At 34.2% G+C, this 21,243-nt stretch overlaps 1 protein-coding gene across 1 annotated transcript in view; it reads right to left on the bottom strand.

Moving 5' to 3' along the window:
• The window catches only part of LOC145259750 (putative 3',5'-cyclic phosphodiesterase pde-5), a 166,589-nt gene that overhangs the window by 62,122 nt on the left and 83,224 nt on the right, over positions 1–21,243 (bottom strand). Inside the window, exons 13-16 of the mRNA XM_080117462.1 lie at positions 20,676–20,724; positions 17,422–17,573; positions 14,906–14,998; positions 7,124–7,192 (exon numbers count right to left, since the gene is read on the bottom strand). Of these exons, the coding sequence (XP_079973588.1) occupies positions 7,124–7,192; positions 14,906–14,998; positions 17,422–17,573; positions 20,676–20,724 (363 nt within the window). The remainder of the gene's footprint in view (positions 1–7,123; positions 7,193–14,905; positions 14,999–17,421; positions 17,574–20,675; positions 20,725–21,243) is intronic.

Raw genomic sequence — 21,243 nt, 5'->3', positions numbered from 1 at the left:
AGCATGTATATCCAAGTCGTGGGAAGATGACATATAGCGAATAACATTTTTAAAATGGTCACCCATCTGGTACTTGGCATGCTAAAAGTCGCTTAACAAAGGTAATATAATGAGAGCCGGTGTTTCACCTAACCCTACCCCAACCTAGTACTAAGTACACTTCTCATAACGTGAAGAAATGTGCCTATAAATGTCCTGCAAGATTTATTCCGATACTTGAACACGTTCTTCTCCAGTTGCTACTCTCATTTCGGCAATTGTTTCTGGTTTCTTGTGAACATTGTCTTTAAAACATCTAACCGATCAAAAAGATATCTAAAGGGTGTCGAATATCGTGATCTATATGGGAATTCAACCAACTCTTCTTCTTCTTCTTCTTCTTCTTCTTCTTCTTCTTCTTCTTCTTCTTCTTCTTCTTCTTTCAACCCAACTGTTTTGCATATTTTCATTCTGCTGATGTCTCAAGGTGGAGAGGTGCATAATATATACGCATTATTTTGGCATATACTGTACAGTAGAACCTCGGGATACGATGGCCCTAGGATACGGTTTTTTTTTTCAGATTACGATGTGGAATACGATGTTTTCCGGCCCCTGGTTACGGTATTTACCCCGCCTTATGGTGTTATTTATAATGCTATTTGATTATATACATGTGTACTGTATTTTGTTTCTAATTTTTAATGCCGTATCCGGAGGTTCTACTGTATTTTACAATATCACAACGTAACGAATGTTATAGACATAGGAGTTCTACATGAGTATGTGGTGCAGCTTATCGATTCAAATAATCTATTTTGACAATAGTGATACCTTTGAAGAATGTCAAGAACAGCGCTAACAATTAATATAAATGTAGTTAAATTGACGAATGAAAAAGATGAATAGAAACATGAATGTTATGAATTAGTCACTAGTTAGCAAGTATCAATTTACCAACGGGATTTAGAGAATGGAATCAAGAAAACATGAAAACTTCTTTTTCGTTTCTTTCTCTTTCTTTTCGACCTTCGTGCGTATTATTCACATTAGCACGACACACAAAATGGCGGCATCGGGTTCGGAAACGATATACATTAACACGTGGTCGCTAAAAATATAATAGTTGGGATATAAAATATTAATGAACTGTAAACAAGCATATGTGGATGCTCCATTGTCATACGTTTTATGGTGTCATTCAACTTCCGGTCGGGCATACACACTTACATCTTGCATATTTATATAATATATCAAGTAAGATGACGAATCATGCTAAGCAAATGTCACAGGTGTACAGATTAAAAAGAAGAAGAAAACATGTCTAGAAGGCTTTTATTCATATTTTTACAAATTCTTGTCTACGCATGTCTGAACATGCCGACTTTTAACGGAGAACAGATAGTGAGTTGCAAGCAATGTGATTTGGTATCTTATTAACAAATGTTATGTATTATTGGTTCGGGTGATCGTTCGCTCGCCATGATTTTAATGATTATTCTTAACTTACTTCAAATTAAAAAATACTCCCTTCAGGGATGTTCAATAAGTAATGCCCCTGACCCACTTCTCATAGCAGTAGAGCAACGGAACTTGACACAGTTATCAATTTTCCAAACATAGAAACCATCCAGAGTTACGCATTTCTCCCATCGTTTAATGTAGTTCTGAAGACCGTTTATACAGCACCTTTCTGGTTGTAGAAGTGGGGAAGAAACCAAAAGACCAGATTCAACCACCTCAATTCTTAAGTTTTAATTGTGCATATTATTTCATTTTTTATACTATTGGACTATTTATTTCCTTGGATGAGAAAAGTGTAAATTTTCGAAACTTCATAGATTAAGGAATAACATTTATTGTATTTTCTTCTTTAAACATTTGATAATGCAATGAATAATGAATGAAATAATTTTTTTATCCTTCATTAGTAAACATTTTACGCACACACACACACACACACACACACACACACACACACACACACACACACACACACACACATATTAGCAGTTCAGCCCGACTTTTCTCGGGCCCTATGTACTGTTCATAAGTTGCACTACGTGTGAATACACATTATGTAAGATTTCAAATGTTTAAACCAAAAATTGTCTGAGTAATTGCGTAGACACCACAAACGTAATTTTTTTGTTACTTTGACCCCAATTTTGATCCCTTAACATTTATTATTTTAGTCTCAAATCAAAATAAAAAGTTTTAACCATGTCCAAGTTACCTATATCTAAAATTTCAAGTGTTTAGATCCGAAATTGGCGGAGGAATTTGGTAGAATCTGCAAAGATCAACTCTTTCAACTTTGGCCTTTTGGCAACCAAATTTTAGCCCCAAAACTGATTAAAATACTTGGAACATGTCTGAATACCTGTTATGTATAAATTTGAAATGTTTAGGCCTAAAATTGACTGAGTAGTTTGCTAGACACCTCAATGATCAAATCTTTTGAACTTTGACCCCTTGACAGCTGAAATTTTCGACTCAAAACAATTTAAAAGCTTGCCCTATGTCTGAATGCACTTTATGTAAAATTTCAAATGTTTAAACCAGAAATTGGACCGCAGAGATCTAATATTTTTAACTTTGACCCCAATTTTAACCGCTTAACATTTATTGTTTTGGTCTCAGATCAAATGAAAAGATTTAACTCATGTCCAAAGAAACCTGCACCTAAAATTTCAGGTGTTTAGAACCAAAATTGGCGGAGGAGTTTGGGAGAGTTTTCAAAGGTGAAATCGTTTAACTTGGACCCCTTGACATCGAGATTTCTGGCCGAAAACCGATTACAAAGATTTTCCCAAATCTCAATACCCGTTATGTCAAATCTCGAGTCTGTAGACTGAAAATTGACGGAGTAATTTGGTAGGGAAATACACACAGACAATTTCACACACGCACACACACACACAAAACACACACACACACAGATATATGGGACACAATCACGTTGACACACCGGTTCTCGCCATCTCACTGAAGTTAAGCAACGTTGAGTCTGGCCAGTTTCCGATGGATGACAATTTGGGAAGACTAGGCGCTGTATGCACCGCGCCGAGTCATAGAAATTTTTAGGTTGTTATCTGGGAGCGTATTAATTCACAAGGAGAGATGACTCCAATATAAGTTAAGACATGTATGTAGGAGAAAGAAGCTCTGATGTAAAACCTTGCGGGTTTACTGTATACTCTGACCAGTGGCAGTCGTCTGCACCGACAAAGGTTAGCAGTAATACCTAAAAGGGTGGATGGTTCTACACAAAGCCTTTACAACTATAAAAAAAATTATCTGTGTGGATTTCCAAGCAACTTAGTGGTTGTGGCGGAAGCTCATATGTAGAAATCGACGGGAAAGCCCATCATATATATATATATATATATATATATATATATATATTCAATGTAACCTAGGAATTAGGAGGGACGTGCAATAAGTAATGCCCCTGACCCACTTTCCATAGCAGTAGAGCAACGAAACTTGGCACTGTTATTAGTCTTTTTCTACATAGGAACCACCCAGAGTTATGCATTTCTCCCATCGTTTGATGCAGCTCTGGAGACCGTTTTTGTAGAACACCCGAGGTTGGCCCTGCAACCATGACTGGGAAGAGGTGAAAGTCAGAGGGTTCAAGGTCAGGAGAGTAGGGAGGGTGGGGAAGGATTTCATAACCACACGCCTGTGCTTCTGATTTGGCGACATGCGAGTTGTGGACCAGAGCGTTGTCCTGCAAGAGGAGGGTACCTTTGCTGATCTTGCCCGCGCCTCTTGATTTTGATAGCTTCCCTTAATTTCCTTAAAAGTGAAGCATAATAGGCTCCTGTAATTGTGGTACCCTTTGCCAGGAAATCTGTCATCACTACTCCGTCCTGGTCCCAGAATACTGTGAGCATGACCTTGCCAGCGGAGGGCTACACACTTGCCTTCTTTGGAGATGGTGAGTCCAAATGCGTTCACTGCATCGACTGGGCTTTGGTCTCTGGATCATAGTGATGGACCAAGGTGTCATCCTGTGTAATCAGTCTTTTGAAAAACTTTGACTCTTCTTCTCGGCACATCAAATTCATCCTCTTGACGCGTTCTCACTTATGGAATGGTGTGAGCAACCTGGGAATCCATCTGGCAGACACCTTATTCATATGCAAATGGTCATGAATGATAGTTTCCACAGACCCTATACTAATCTTGACATCTTGGGCTATTTTGCGAATATTAATGCGCCGATCTTCCAAAATGGCAGCCTCAATTTGACGGACAGATGCCTCATCAATGGCAGAAGGGGGGCGACCAGATCTGGGAGCTGTTTCCACAGACTTCCGGCCATATTTGAATTCACGATGCCAGCGTTTTACAAGGTCATATGATGGGGAATTATCACCATAAGTTTATTTCATTTCATCAAAAATCTCCTGTGGTGTGCGTCCTTTCAAATACAAAAACCGGATCACTGCTCGACATTCAGCAGGCTCCATTTCACACCTTACTCAGTTCAAAAACCTGTAAAACAGAAACCACAATTAGTTCAGAGCTGTAATTTGCCACATAACCCGTAGAGATATAAAGCATTGCACATGCAACATTTAAGCTACACCAGACAACTGGAAGTGGGTCAGGGGCATTACTATTTGCACGCCCCTCGTAAATAAGACCCAGTAGGCATTTTTTAAAATAACTGGCAGTTCAGCCCGGCTTTGCTCAGGCCCTATGTACTGTTCATAACTTTATGTGCATATGTATTAAAAAGTTTGACTCGTATCCAGGTAACCTACATCTAAAATTTCAAGTGTTTAGATCCAAAATTTACGGAGGAGTTTGGTAAAGTCTGCAAATGTCAATTCTTTCAACTTTCATTTTTTGGCAGACAAATTTTCGCCCCAAAACTGATGAAAATACTTGTCGTATGTCTGAATACTCTTTATGTAAAATTTCAAATGTTTAGATCCAAAATTGGTTAAATAGTTTACTAGAGACCACAAGAGTCAAGTGTTTGAACTTTAACCTTTTGGTAGCCAAATTTCCGGCCAAAAACCGATTAAAAACTTGTCCTATCTCTGAATATACTTTATCTAAAATTTAAATGTTTAGACCAAAAATTGGCTGAGCAATTTGGTAGAGACCGCAGAGGTAATTTTGTTTTTAAATTTGACCTTTAATTTTTACCCCTTAGCATTTATTGTTTTGGGCTCAAATCAAATTAAAAAGTTTGACCCATGCCCAAGGAACCTTCATCTACAATTTCAAGTGTTTATACCCAAAATTTGCGGTGGAGTTTGGTAGAGTTTTCAAAGGTCAAATCGTTGAATTTTAACCCTTTGATAGCAAAATTTCAGGCCGAAAACTGATTAAAAAGATTTTCCCAAATCTCAATACCTCTAATGTCAAATCTCAAGTCTGTTGACTGAAAATTGACAGAGTAGTTTGGTAGGGAAATGTATACACACACAGACACAGACATTTTAACTTTTATAGATATACTAGCACTTCCGCCCGGCTTTGCTCGGGCCATATGTACTGTTCATAACTTTATGTGCAAATCTATATATTAAAAGGTGTAAATATGTGCGGTAGTGACTTCCTTAACTACCATAGAGAAAAGTTGTTAGAGACCGCTGACGTCAAATTTTTTAAAAATTTTGACCTCAATTTTGACCCCTTAACTTTTATTGTTTTGGGTTAAAATTAAATTAAAATGTTTGACCCATGTCCAAGTTACATCTACATCTGAAATTTCAAGTGTTTAGACCCAAAATTGGCGGAAGAGTTTGGTAGAGTCTGCAAAGGTCAACTCTGTAAAGTTTGACCTCTTGCCAGCCAAACTTTCGCCCCAAACTGATTAAAATGCTTACTGCATGTCTGAATACCCTTTATGCAAAATTTCAAATGTTTAGACCCCAAATTAGCTGAGTAGTTTGCTAGACACCGCAAAAGTCAATGGAAGCCAAAATTTCAGCAAAAAACGATTAAAACGCTTGCCTTATGCCTGAATACATTTTATGTAAAATTTCAAATGTTTAAACCAAAAATTGGCTGAGTAATTTGGTAGAGATCGTAGAGGTGGATTTTTTTTTCAAACTTTGACCCCAATTATGACCTCTTAACATTTATTGTTTTGGACTCAAATCAAATTATAAAGTTGGATCCATGTCCAAGTAACCTATATCTAAAATTTCAAGTGTTTGGACCCAAAATTGGCCAAGGAGTTTGGTAGAGTTCTTAAAGGTCAAATCATTGAACTTTGACCTCTTAACAGCTAAATTTCTGGCCGAAAACTGATTACAAAGAGTTATTTGGTAGGGATGTGTACACAGACAGACACACACACACACACACACACACAGACATTTTCACTTTTATAGATATATAGATAGATAGATAGCATTGCTTCCCGATCGGTTTCGTCGCTACTGCCTTACTCAGACAAAAACAAGTAGTCTATTAATGGAGAGAGAGAGAGAGAGAGAGAGAGAGAGAGAGAGAGAGAGAGAGAGAGAGAGAGAGAGAGACAGACAGACAGACAGACAGAGACAGACAGACAGAGGAAGAGAAAGAGAGAGAGAGAGAGAGAGAGAAGTGAAGAAAGAGAACTTAATTACCAACCAAACTTTGTTAAATATATATAAAGAGAGAGAGAGAGATAGATAGATAGATAGATAGATAGATAGATAGATGTAACACAGCGCATATAGTAACTATATGCAAATACCGAGCCGTGTGCGAAATTACGTCACAGTAAGGAAAAAGAAAAACTATAAAAAGGAGAGAGAAACGTCAGAGAAGACGAGCACGTTAAAGACGTGGGTGAAAGTCACACGTGACAGAAGAATAAGGAAATAAATGTCGTTGTTACAAAAAAAAAGAAGGAATTGAGTTATTACTTGTTCTATGTTCCTTGCGACGTAATCTGTATATAACGTGCGGATCCCGTGCGTAAACATCGTGTGTAACGTTACCCCCCCCCACACAGATAGATAGATAGATAGAGAGAATAAGAATACTGACGAGCAGAAGTTAGAGGGGATGGGAATCACTGTACATTTTATTTTCGAGTTTAATATTAGTCGAAAAAAATATATAAAAATAATACATCAAAACGTTGGCATAACTATTCAAAACATAAAAAAAGAACAGTACTCACTTTCCCCGAATAAATATTGGCATACACAAAATGGATTTGGTATTATATCCCGTTTGCTGGTCGATATCTCTAGAAAATAAATAATATTACAGAGATTAAAAAGAATTTGAGTTGGTTATAGTACACAAAAACAGCATTGCAATATCCATTCGCGTTCCGTCACCAGGAAGTTAATTAGTGCATTTTAAATGAATTTTTATTTCAATAAAAATTACTTGTTATCATTGTTACTGATAATTTCAAACATCAGAATAAAAATCGTAATATGAGTTGCAGGGTTGGGAGCTGGAGTTTTTTGTGTTCCTCAATTTTCCCAGGCGACATTGGGACATGGGTTTCGTTAGTAAATAATAAATCTAAAAAGTCTCCTAAAATGGCTACCAAATTTTACCAACTAGATTTTTTGATTTTCCGAGCAGTGAGCGAACAAATTAATCCACAAATATTAATTTGTTGTTTGATTTTTGCGATAAAAAAAAGGATTTTATTTTATTACTAGCAGGCCGCCCGGCGTTTTCTGGTCATAAAATTCGCTATACTATGATATTTTAATTCATGAAGATTTCATATTATTATTATTATTATTATAGAGCCAATTCTCTATTCATTATTATATTGTACCAATAGTAGTGATTTCAAAGGAAACACGATTTAGACGCTATCAGCTAGAATCGAAACCAAAACATATAGCTCTCCAGCGTTATTCGTTACTATCCAACCTAAGTCAATATGCATATAAAATCTTCAAAAATAACGTTGCTAAAAGTACAAATATATATTTGTGCATGCGTAGAAGCAATCCGTTTAGTTGACTTACGCCTGGCAAGTTCATTTTTTCAATGTTGACTCCTTAGCAGTTATTTTTACATGCTAAATACCAAATCGAATTTGTTCTATAGGTTTGAATCTCCTATATATAAAATTTAGTAGAGTTCGTTCTGCACACAAAACGACAAGCTCACGTGTATATATATATATATATATATATATATATATATATATATATATATATATATATATATATATATATATATATATATTAAATACCTACAGACACTAGTGTTTCATCCTTTCGGGAAGCATCATATATATATATATATAAATGGGTGAGTTAAAGGAAAAGAGAATAAGATCAATACGAAGCTCAACAAAATTGTTTTCGAACTTATACAGAAGTCAATAAAGAGTGAAAATGAAGGTATAAAACTATATAAATTAGAGAAGATGCTAGGTAACATTATAGGGATATGACGTCTAGCGCTAGTTACATTAGGGGCGAAATAAAATATTGAGGCTGTTTGGAGAAACTAAATTGATCTCCACAGCCTCAATAATTTATTTCGCTCCCAAAGTAACTATCGCTAGACGTCGCATCCCTATTATGTTACCTAGCATCTTCTCTACTCTTCTGATGAGAAGCAGTGGGCTTCGAAATACCATGGTATAAAGAGTTACCACTTACCCAACACTCCTAATTGATGTATACCCTTATTAAATAAATGATATATATATATATATATATATATATATATATATATATATATATATATATATATATATATATATTTCTCACAAAACAAAACATATTTTCCCTTAACCATAACACTAATTCTAAGAGTCCGGGTTTAAATAATGACTTTGAATAAACGCTGACATCATTTGTCAAATAAGTATCTCATATTTAAGAATAAAAATATTTAATATTTTCAAAGTAAAAAGAAATCTGCAAAAATCAGTAACATTATTTGCAAAATAATTTGTGAAAATAAAATTTAATATGGAAATTAAAGAAAAAAAGCAAATTAATATTTGCAAAATAATCCGTGAAAAATTAAAAACACTTTATATTTGAAAATAAAATTTTTTAAAAATCCGCAAAAAAAAAAAAAAAAAAAAAAAATTAATACGTTGGATTTATTTGTCCTATCTTCGCTTGGAAAATCAGACAAAACTAGTCGATCAATTTTAGCAGCCATTTTGAGAGTTAACCGCTTCAATATAACCGCGATTGTTCGCTGGTAATAACTAGTGGTTTTCTCGAGAATTTGAGCGATAGGTCACCCTAGATTTCCAGCAGTCTCTGTCTCTTTTGATTACTATTGCAAATTATTTTGTGTTATCACAACAACCATTTACCATTGATTTCTCGATGGCAATTGAGTGACAATTATCCCCATAAAATTGAAATACTATCGCGCCCTCCCAGTTGAGGTCTGGTTAGCGTTCTCTCTCTTCGTTGTTTTGCATCCTCCTTGACTTTTCTCGACAAATCTCATTCTAAATATCAGTTTATGGAATTTTTGGCAGTTTCAGTTCCTTTAGTTTTTTGCGATTTGTTTTCCTATTTTTATTTATGTGTGATTGGTAAGCGTTTGTTGGTTATGTGGGTTTCTGCATTCAAAGATTTTTCTTAATATTTCGACTGTTTTTACCATTACCATGTGTTGTATGGTTTCAATCTGCTATTGATTCCAATTTCGGGTAGTCTGTTTCCCAATTTTGTCGAGACCTTTCCTAGTGCTCCTACAATTATTTGCATTATATTGAGTTTTTTCGCGTTTCATATTACTTTCACGTCTCTGGCAAGCTCCATGTATTTGCTGCGTTTTTTCTGTCTTCTTGATCTTTATTCTATAAGCTTCTTCTTCTTATTATTATTTACTACTACTACTACTACTACTACTACTACTACTACTACCACCACCACCACCACCACCACCCTCTTGTATAGTGGTTAGCCAATGCTTGCATTTTATTTAAAATATTCTAAAAAGAAAGGAAATAGCTTTCCGTGTTATTTTCACTCTTGGAAGAGTTCAATATGTTTTAGATTGTAACCTACCCACCCACACAAAAAAACATCAAATTGATTTTCCGACCATTTATAAAGATTGCCTAAATCCGTATGAACCTGCAGACAAAGCTTTCGCAACCGAATTAGTAAGTTGTCTACGATCGTAGTTCATTGAAGATTGCTCTCTTTGAACCCGCAGTGAAAATGCGTGAAGTCAATTCCGAAGCGAAGAAATACCGCAAATTGTTTGTCGGCGGCTTAAGTCGAGAGACGAACGAAGCTGTCCTTAAGCACTACTTTGAACAGTGGGGAAAAGTGACAGACTGTGTGGTCGTCCGCAACCCGGTGACTGGTATCTCTAAGGGCTTTAGCTTTCTTGTCTTCAAAGAATCCGTCACCCTTGACGAGATCCAGGCGAGTCGCCCTCACATCATCAACAACCAATGTGTGGAAACTCGACGCGCAATGCCCTACTATAAAAACCCGGGCGAACTGAGGAATGTGAAAATGATATACACCGGGAGAGTGCGTAAAGAGACGACTGAAGATGATATCCGTGCGGCCTTTTCCAAATTCGGAGAGATCGAAAAGATCGAATGGGTCATCAACAACTCCGGGAAATACACTGGTTTTCTATTTCTCACATTCAACGACATCGACGCAGTTGACAAATGTGTCCTCCAGAGCAAAGTCCTTGTGAACAACACGAGAATCGTGGTGAATCGTGCAGTTCCCCAATACGAGACGGAGCCCCAAGTCCAAACGCCGCTTCCTTCAAATTACCTGAATTATAATCCTTATGCCAATCAATGTTACTCTGACGCAAGTGGACCTTCCATACCCGGACCCCCTTTTGGTCCAGTATATTATACGTCCACACCTGTCTTCAACTATTCGTATAGTCCCCCTGGGAACGGGACTACGTATTATTCACCGACTTGCACACCAAACGCTTATATCGGACCGTCATATGTTCCATACTATCCTCCCGTCTACGAACCTGCTAAAGCGAGCCGTATGGAAACTTTCAATTCCCCTGAACAGTCTTATCCGGATGACTGTACTACAAACTACGAACACAATTTCTTACGACAACGACTCTGAACCCACAAAACCTTGTATATAGGAAGGACTTATAATATATATTGTATACTTAAAACTCTATTCTAATTCCAATGGGTTAAACAGCCAGTCCGACTTGATGATACGCGGTTCTTCGCTATGGACTGATCAATTGAGCCCAAATCTCAAACTTGTTACTGATTCGGCATCTTCGAACATAAAACCAAACATTTTCGCTCTTCTGTTTTAGGAATCCTATTGTCCATGGCGGCGGTGAACGTTATTATTGGCGACTTGAATTATTTTAAAGGAAATGTAGTTTAGAAATTTGGCAGCCGATTTTACCGTTCCTAGTTTGAACGGATTGGCGTTAAAATATTTAATATGAATAACCGTAAATATTGTGAGTGAAGGTGTCTAGACGCTTTTTTTTTATTTTTTAATTTTTTATTTTAGTGGCTGCTCACTTTTACTTGTAACTATTTACGCTAACTTATGTTTATAGCAAATGAGTACTTAATCCATTTTTTCTCGGATTTTATAAATTTATATCGCCAATATTATCGTTTACCAAATGCATTAGTAATAACAGGTCCAGTACACTTTCCGTCTTTCGTTTTAACACCGGGTATTCCGGGTGCCTTGCTTAATGATTTTAGTCATTGATTAAAAACGAACTGTGCCTTCATTAAAACTTTTTAGAATTTTAACTTTTTTCCTCCTTCCCAGCCATCACACGACTCTTAAAACTAGAAGACTCGGCAGTTACAACGAACGCCCGTTTCTCTTCGAATTGTAGCTGAGGTTCTCTGCCGATCTAGAAGGCATCGTATTTTATACTTAAAAACCCAATTCAATGGCTTTTCCCGTATCTTAAACAAACCGGGTTTCCGGCATTTGAGCGGATTAATCGTTAACTTAGGCAATTACCGAGAGCGTTTTTCCGACTGGAACCGGAAAAGCAGTATTCCTTATAAAAGGCGATTTTTTTTGGTGTTCTCTCAAATGTTGGAATTTAAATTCTTTACGTGTTAAAATTTGTAATACTTTAATCATTTTGTGTATATAAATGTTTTATCGGAACTTTTCCGCCATTTTATTTGCAAGAATAAATATTGACTACTCTTTATCCTCAGTTTTCTCCCTTTTCTATTTAATACCCGGCATATTCGCATATGTATAGATATAACCTTGGTTTTCTAAGTAAAGTCTCAAGCAAACTTTACCCCCCCCCTTTGAACTTGCGAATTTAGATATGGGCCTTTAAACCTAAAGGCAGAAGAATCTTAGTTTTAATCTCCTTTGCTATTTAAAATTTTTATTGCAACGCAGTCGAGTCTTCAAATCTATACCAAAGGCCAACAGATTCCAAATCATTTTTGAGATGGCTTGTTGGCCAAAGTATGACTTTGGCCTTGTTCAGTTCTAGGAGGCCCACTTCCAGACTTTGCCGCTCCCTTTGAAAAGGGGGTTAGCTTGCTTCCCACACTCCCGAAGCACCCATACTGGGGAAACACTGACTGGTTGCTAGGCATTCTATGGCCAGAATGCTCTTCCCCTAGGGCGCTTGCTTTTCAAATCCAACTTTATTACCCTTGTGTCGCATCCTTCCATCACGGCGGGAGACGTAATTTAACGATTTTTAGTAACTGAAATTTATAATTGAAACTTAAATTTAGATACCTCTTACTTTGGCAAAACTTTAATCATGGTTATTAGACCGCATTTTTTTAGTTAACCTTTTAAAGGATTAGCAGGCAGGAACATGTGGGTTAGACCTGTTATTTAAACGGACGTTGATAAAGGCTTACTCTAAGACTTGTGAATTCTTTTCGATGAATAAGATTGCTTGAATCCACTTTAAACAGATTCATAGCACTTTTTTCTCGAACTAAATTTGAACCCTAAATCTGCACTTCATTGTACAATTTCTTAATTTCTTAAACCATTAAGTCATTTCTTCAACTATATAAATTCACACTGGTTTTTAAATATTATTGATGGGAAAAAAATAACCGTATATTATTAACCCCTTCCCCACCACCTTACTATAGTTTGTTTGCTAAGTTGAAATATTCCTCGTTATGTAGCGTTAGCGGTAAATGTCCCCCCCCCTTTGACGCTAGGCCCCCTTTTCGAGGGGGGGATTTTACAATGTAAAACAGTCGGTGCCTGAACATCTTATTCTAATTGAGTCTAATATTTTCAGCACTTCAATAGGTTATTCAAGATCAGCGATTTTTAAAGTCGTAGACCTTCAAACTTGGGTTTAACAAATTAATCCACATTCCTATCGCCGTACTTGATGTTAGTTTACATCGCCCCCTCCCCTTAAGGATAAAATGAAATCAAGAACTCTTAAGTTCCAAACACTCAACTATTAATGTGTTTGTCGATAGATGGCTCCGGATTAGATCTTTTGATTGTAACTGTTTTTAATTTAACACATCTAGATGTTTCAAATAGATTTGAGGCATCCTAGAACTGAGGAAACCTACAAAAAACAAATTTTGCCGTAACACTGCTTTAAATTCTTATACTTCAGCTGGAATCATAAGCAATATGGCGTGTATGAATATTTGTAATTGTGCCTACAGAACGTATTAAAATTTGACATTTAAAGCAAATATTACTAATAGCCTAAGATTTTTTTTCTTTTTAAACGTAGTTTTACTACAATGAAACTTATTGTCGCTAAATTTTAATGTTTCCACAAATATTGGATTTTTTAAATGTGAATTTCTTTTGGGGGCTCTAAAAGTTCAGTGGTAGTTCGGAATATAGAAACTCTAAAACTTATTTCAACTATAACCAATGCTATATTATTGTCCTGTTGGAATAACATTTGAAATGTGTACTTTCACGTCCCATTGATCCGCCTTTATTTTTGATCAAGCGTAATCTGTGGAAGTAAAATCTTCGAAAACTATTCTCGTAATTTTCTACTTATTTTTCATTTATGCTAATTTCGACAGTCATTACTATTGATTTTAATTGATATTCAATTTTTTTCTTTCGAGCAATCACTGAAAGTTTAATTTCATAGCAATAAAACCAGAAGTGTGTGTACGTCACCAGAAGTGTGTTCGTCAGTATGAAAAGAGAAAAATTCTAGTGCCTCAACTGCATTAGATCTTTATTAACTCTTTCCCGCATCAAACTGACACACACACAAAAAAATCTCTTGCACGTCAAACTGAAACTATACGTGACTTTTGGCACCGTTGAGCAAAAATTAAAATATCACCCGTTATATTTACTCGTTAAAGTCGTATATCTAGATTTTTCAAATTGTGTAAAAAAAAAAAAAAAAAAAAAAAAAAAAAAAATTAAAAACTTAATTTTAGACTTCTACACTTAACTCAATTTTTACCCCCCCCAACACACACAAAAAAAATCTAGAATATTCTCTAGAGAATTTTTCCCCTCCTAACGCAGTTTTATATGCATCTTAAATTCTGTTAATTCTGGACTTTTACTGAATATTAACGAAGCTTTTAATATTTTAAAGCTAGTGTACAAAATAGTGCTAATAAAAACTTGCCTAATATTAGACGTAGAATTGCATTTGATAGTTACGCTTATGCGATGTAACAAAGCAATTGCGTTTGCACCTGTTTTCACGTATTTATGTATTTAACTTTCAGATTTTTTAAAAATCTGACTCTATACGGCTTATCATATTTTACAAACTCAGTTATAGTCAAGATTGTATGCTCATTTTTGATTTCCAGTTTCTATTGTCCATTTGGCTTGATAATTAGACATTGGCACTCTGACAAAATCTTTCCCACGGTATTTGAGAGGAAGATAATCAGAAAAAAAAAACTCTCTTGCTTGTCACCATCGTCCCGTCTAAGGAGCAAAAATTAAAAGTAAAACAATCTTGACAAAAACCCGAAGTTTTTCTTTAGCTCAATATGTACCTGTTAAATCTTGAGTCCTGATACGCATCGGCGATATTTAAAACTTCTCCAGTTGATGCCACATATCCGGCAACACCTTTATCCATCGGAAACCTGTAAAGCATTAAAAATAAAACGGTTTATTTTTCATTTTCTTTTTTCTTTTTTTTTTTATTACATAGGAGTCACCACTTATCAAGGCCCGGAGGGACTCGAGGATAAGTTGCGTGTACAGTAGTCAATGGGATATTATCGCAGTAATCGATAGAGGTAAATTGCATTAAGGGGACGGCTCATTAAGAATGTTTACGTTGAACTTGAAGACTACCAAAATGTAGTCGGCTGACAAACGGAAAAGTTCCATAGACGTGCACTTCTAAGAAAGCTGTGTTCTACGTTTAAGTTTATGCACAGAGTTGGGGAAATGATTGACAGTCGTTTCAGCTAGACGTGTGTTTTTTGTGTGTGTGAAAGGGGGACCATAGATTGGAGTTTAGACGAACACTAGCCATGAAAATAACTATAAAGCAGAAACAGGCTCGCAACGTCTCTTCTGTGAGAAAGAGGTTGCAAGGAAGAGAAAAGGGCATCCCCACTAGGCTACAAAGTCTGTTTTGAACTCTGTCAAGGCAGGATAAGGTCTTTCTAGCAGCTCCTGCCCAGATGTGGCAACAGTACTCCATCCATGGACGCACTTGTCTTTTATATAGATAGAGAATGACATCAGCAGTGAAATATCTATCGGAGCGGTAGAAGGATCCCACCATTTTTCCAGCGACCTTGGCAACAGATATGATGTACGTGTTTCATTTCAGATCAAGAGTAAAGGTCAGACCCAGAAGCTGGCCAAAACATGGAGTCTCTTTAAGACGAGAAGCATGCATTTTAATTAATGCCAGACGGTGATCAAAACGTTGATTAAAGATAGAAGCTTGGTTTTAGATGCATTAATAGTAACCAGCCACCTCTTTCCTCATTGTACCACATGCTCAAGATCAGAAGAGAAGGAATCACAGAGAACTTGGTCATTTACGGCCTTTCATGTGTTGCCATAGATGGTAGTGTCGTCAGCATAAATATTTACGAATGACATTAGCATGTGCTTTGGGAGATCATTAATGTAGATCAGGAAGAGAGTTGGGCACAGGAGGGACTCTAGTATTAATATTGTGAGCTTCTGATTTTTGCTCATCAAACACTACTCTTATGAACCTATCAGAGAAATGATTTTATAATTAAGAAGACATTTCCAGTTATACCATAGCTGAAAATCTTGAAGTATACCTTTATGCCATACCCTATCAAAACTTTTTATATGTCAAGAGCAATTGCTCTAGAAAGGAAGCCTCTGTTGAGAGATTTGCTAATCCTATGAGATATAACCGTAAGCACATCTGCTGTAGATATAGAAGAACGGAAACCATATTCTATGTCATTAGGAAGGTTATTTTTACTCCACAGACTTTCATGTAGAAAGAGCTCAGACAGATTACCTCGACACATCATTCTTAATGAGATCTCTGTCTATCACTTGGAGGGTTGGGAAGGCTTATTGAACTACGTTTTTTTTCTGTCGTTTTGAATATTTGTAATTATTGTTCCACTCTCAACGATGAATTTTTGTAACTAACATCTTTCTTTTATAGTGGATCTTCTGAATGTGGTATTTTGGCCAGTGTCTAGCGTATAGTAAGCCCTAAAGTATTTGATAAATTGTACGGCAATCACTCCCCAACCGCTTCATGCTTAAAGCAAAGGATGAACTATTGGCAATTTATTGACAGAAACATCTTTTTGTCAAGAAATAATTACGAGCGGAAAATGTAAAATTCTCTCATCGAATCCGATTAACAAATAGGACAGCCACACAAAAAAATGAGGATCACTTGTTGTTATAAGTAAATCGCCAAGTTTCTACTACTCTAAGAATTGGCGGGTCTGATAGAATATGAAATCATTTAAACTTTTTATTATTTATAGAACACACATTGAACATATCCGTATGGCACAATGATAAAAAGCTGAAAAAAGCTCAAAAGCTCCTCATATTTGAAAGCCTTCTACCAGTATTTTCTTGTCTTCGAGGAGAGAGAGACATAAAATCAAGTCGGTATTATTTTCGTTTCAAAATGTCAGCGCACATCAGTGGGCCATGTTGCTGAGGTTCATGGGTGAAAAGATCAGATCAATGTGGTTTACATGGCTTCGCATAAGGTGTTAAAATTCAGAACAATCAATTTCAACCGGTGAAAACTCTGACAAGATAATTAATTCTCAGAAGAGAATTAATTAAGCTGAGAACTTGAAGACACACCAGCAATAATAGCCGACGACATATCAACGCCTTAAAGAAGATGTTCCTGTCATTTTATCGTATTTAAACGTCCCCACAACACGGACACACTAAATTACACTTCCAATCGCATCACATGCTAAACAGAATCCAATATCGATGTGATGAGATTCTGAGATGCAATGCTATTCTGGTTTTACGTGGCGAATCCGATCGATTTAATTTCAGGCATTAAAATAATAACGTTGTTTGCTGCGTTACTTTCCTTATTTCATTATTTATATATTTCTCTGGTTCAATGCCTGCGTCGAAAATTCTGGAAAATAATTCTTTCCGTTGAGTGTCCAGTAAAAAAAGGGAAGCTCTATCCGAATTCGTCAGGCTTTTAGCAAAATTCTGGGGAGAAAAAAAAACAAAAAAACAAAACAAAAATATTAAAGGTTCTAACATAAAAATTTGGATTTATTTATAAGCATAATAGATAATAATTGTAGGGTTGTACTATTTATGTAGGACAAATAAAGGCACGATAAATGGCTGCTGCTGATTCTCTATTCGTGTGGCATTCAGGCACGACATTGGAGCAACTTGGGATTATTATATTAAGAACAACAAGAAGTAACCGATTTTAATTTAGATGGACTGGCATGCTGTTTTTTGTTTTCGTTTTCGTTAAAAGTCTTTGTAAAAAATAAACGCGATTTGTTTTTTTTTTTCAGACATAGGGAGAAATATTTTTAAAAAAATACGAGTAAAATACTTGTTATTGTCATTTTTTTGGTGAAAATTTACTAATAAACAACCCGAAAAGAAAACGTTTACAATTAAAAACAAAAGAAAATAAATATTTTCTTTTAAGGAAACAATTTTTATTTTTATATTTAACTCGTGTGTTTTTAAATAGCTTGAAAAAAACTTGCTTATTTCTTACAAAGATTTTTATTGAAAAAACAACATGCCAGTTCGTCTAAATTAAAATTGGTTGCTGCTTGTTGTTGACATAAGAATCCTAGGTTATTCAAATGACATGGCTAAATATCACACGACTAGAGAATCAGCAGGAGCCATTTGTCGTGCCTTGTCATGCCTTAATTTTTCATGCATAAACAATAAAACTGTTTGGATACGTAGTAACAGGTCGAGATTTAGATAAATTCAATAATTTTACTTTTCATTTATTTGTAAACTTTTACTATTAAAAAAGCTTACAAAAAAACAAAAAACAGTTACGATTAAAGAAATAAACAAATATTATTTGTCCTAATTTTAGGGAACATTTTTCTTTTTATGTTTGACTTGTAATTTTAAAAATATTCCTCCCTAAGTCTGAAAAAAACTTGTTTATATTTTACAAAGATTTTTAGCAAAAAAGTAAAAAAAAAATATCAGAAAGCATTTATCGTACCATTAATTTGTCGTGCCTAAATATCACATGTATAGAAAATTAACCAGACATCCATAGACTTAGGTCTGTGTAGGGATACAAATTACGATACATGTTAAAAGGGGATAGGCAATGCTACAAGTTCAACATTGAAATGTATTTACAAATCATATTCCCCGATTTCCTTTTTAATTAATGTGTTAATTAATGTGTTAGCTAGGATATAAAAAAATGATAATTTTTCAATGTTTTCTCTTTATCGGTCGTTATGCGCAATTTCAGCATAAATGATAAAAGAAAAAATACAGTTTTTTTTTTATTTCGTTCTGTTATTTTAACAGTTGATTCTAACCACCAATATTAAGTATGACACTATTTGTCAACACCCATCATAAAAAATACAAGTAAAAACTAGTGAAATAAAATTAATTCATCGTAATTCGTATTCGTATATTGAAGAGGAAGGATTATGGTTAAAATTGCATATAAACATTCTTTACTCTACACTGAATAAAACGGACAAAATTTTGATTTGAACGTTACAAAATAATCAAAACATGAAAAATGAAAAAAATTAATATGGCGTCGCAGATATACAAAACACAGGCCTTCTAAAACATTAAAAATATAGGGGAAAACTTAGTACAAGTGAAAGTTTTTGTTAAATCATTATTCAAGTGAAACATAGCAAAAAATTTAGCTTTGGCTTTAAATATTATGAAAAAGACATATAAATAGAATATCCAGAAAAAAACATATTTTAAGCAGGCAGCATCTAAAACAGTTAACTTCGGGTTTGATATAGAGCCCGTTAACTAACAGAATTTCCTTTAATATTAATTTTCAATATCGTAATTTGTATCCCGAAAATAATTACATTTAAACTATTTTTCATTAAATTCCTATTTATTCTTAGAAATATCAATTTTTAATTCATAAAACCAAGTTTTTCCAAAATTTTAACTAAATCCGTAAATTAAACTTATCGAAAACTTATTTCCCATACAAATTTTTTGCATGAACATAAACTAAAAGTCAAATTTCTATTTAATATTAACATATTGTAAAATATACTAGGCACAAAAAATTAATTACTTCTTAAATCATAATTGTTTAAGTTACTTCGTTTAGAAATTATATTTTTGTTCTGACAAAAGAAACGAGTAACGCTACGATTTTTATCAGCAAAGTGCGAACAGATTACTGCGTCATTGACCTTCCGTAGAAGAAATTATTCACGTCTATTCCTAAATATATTTTTTAATTATTCACTATTCAAAAACGGCACCGATTAAAAACTATTTAAAAATTGTTCACAGTAAAATTGTCTGTTTAATTCATAATAAGTTTCAAGACAGAATCTTCCACATTTTTTCACGAAGCTTGAAAATTCCAACCGTTAAAAAATGAGAAATAATTTCGAAAATCGTTTGAAATTACACAGCTGTTAAATTTAATTAAATATTTTTTTTAAGTCGTAAAACTTAAATAATTTTAACATATTTTCCAAGTTCTTTTTTCCGAAAAATTGTAAACATCGTTTAAATCGGCAACGTTTGTGACCCAAAATTAAACATATTTTATTTCATCATTCCAGTATATTTTAATATGTCAAAAAACTAAGATGTGAATCGCCCCCCCCCCCTACACACGCAAAAATAAATTCTGATAAGATGGGAGGGCAAAATAGAATTTTTTTGTATATTATTTTATTTCAGTTAAAACATAGTTCAGTCTTTTTTTAAAAATAAATCTATAAAACTTAACGAAATTGAGCAATTATTTCATTTTTGAGAGAACTTTAAAAATCACGTTGTTTTCATTATTTACGTAAAAATATGTAGAAATAACATGCAATTTCAATTTTCTCGTTTTTAGCTTTTTGGGGAACTTTTCGAAAATTTACCGGTTTTACGAAGAGTAAAAATAAAAGTATGATATTTTTTTAGAATCTTTCTTCTTGAGAATACTGCAAAAATTACGGCGAATCAATTTTATTTTACAAGATTTTACTGTTATTATTTGTTATGGGGCGAAAATTCCGCCTTTATTGTGGTCTTACCTAACAAATATTAACGTTCAAGATAAAAAAAGTAAATATTTTTTCAACCTACCATTATTTTCACAATGACTGTATCCATGCTGATATCACTGAATACTGATCTGTCATACGAAGAAATAATAGATAATTTAACTTAATAATAATAATAATAACAATAATAATAATAACAATAACAATAACAACAATAATAACAATAACAATAATAATAACCACAGCAAAAACAAATAATATTGATAATAATAACAATAACAATGAAAAATATTAATAATGATAACAATAAAAATAATAACAACTAATATTAATTATAATAACAATGACAACAGTCCAGAAAGAAATGACAACAGATACTACTAATAAATAATAATAATAACAACAACAACAACAACAATAAAAACAAAATAATACCTGCCATCTGATTGCCATTAATCCAGCTCTAAGTATTTATTTTAAAAGTATACTTTATATATATATATATATATATATATATATATATATATATATATATATATATATATATATATATATATATATATCTTTAATATGAATTTATTGTTACGTAAAAAATCAATTGTAATGTAAAAAGAACCCAATACTTTTGATTTAACTTACCTCCTTTGAAT

This window comes from Euprymna scolopes, chromosome 3 (assembly GCF_053919585.1).
Source record: "Euprymna scolopes isolate OS-2025 chromosome 3, ASM5391958v1, whole genome shotgun sequence".
NCBI classification, from domain to species: Eukaryota; Metazoa; Mollusca; class Cephalopoda; order Sepiida; family Sepiolidae; genus Euprymna; species Euprymna scolopes.
Note: the sequence above shows the minus strand (reverse complement) of the source record. Positions and strands in the feature narration are given on the sequence as shown.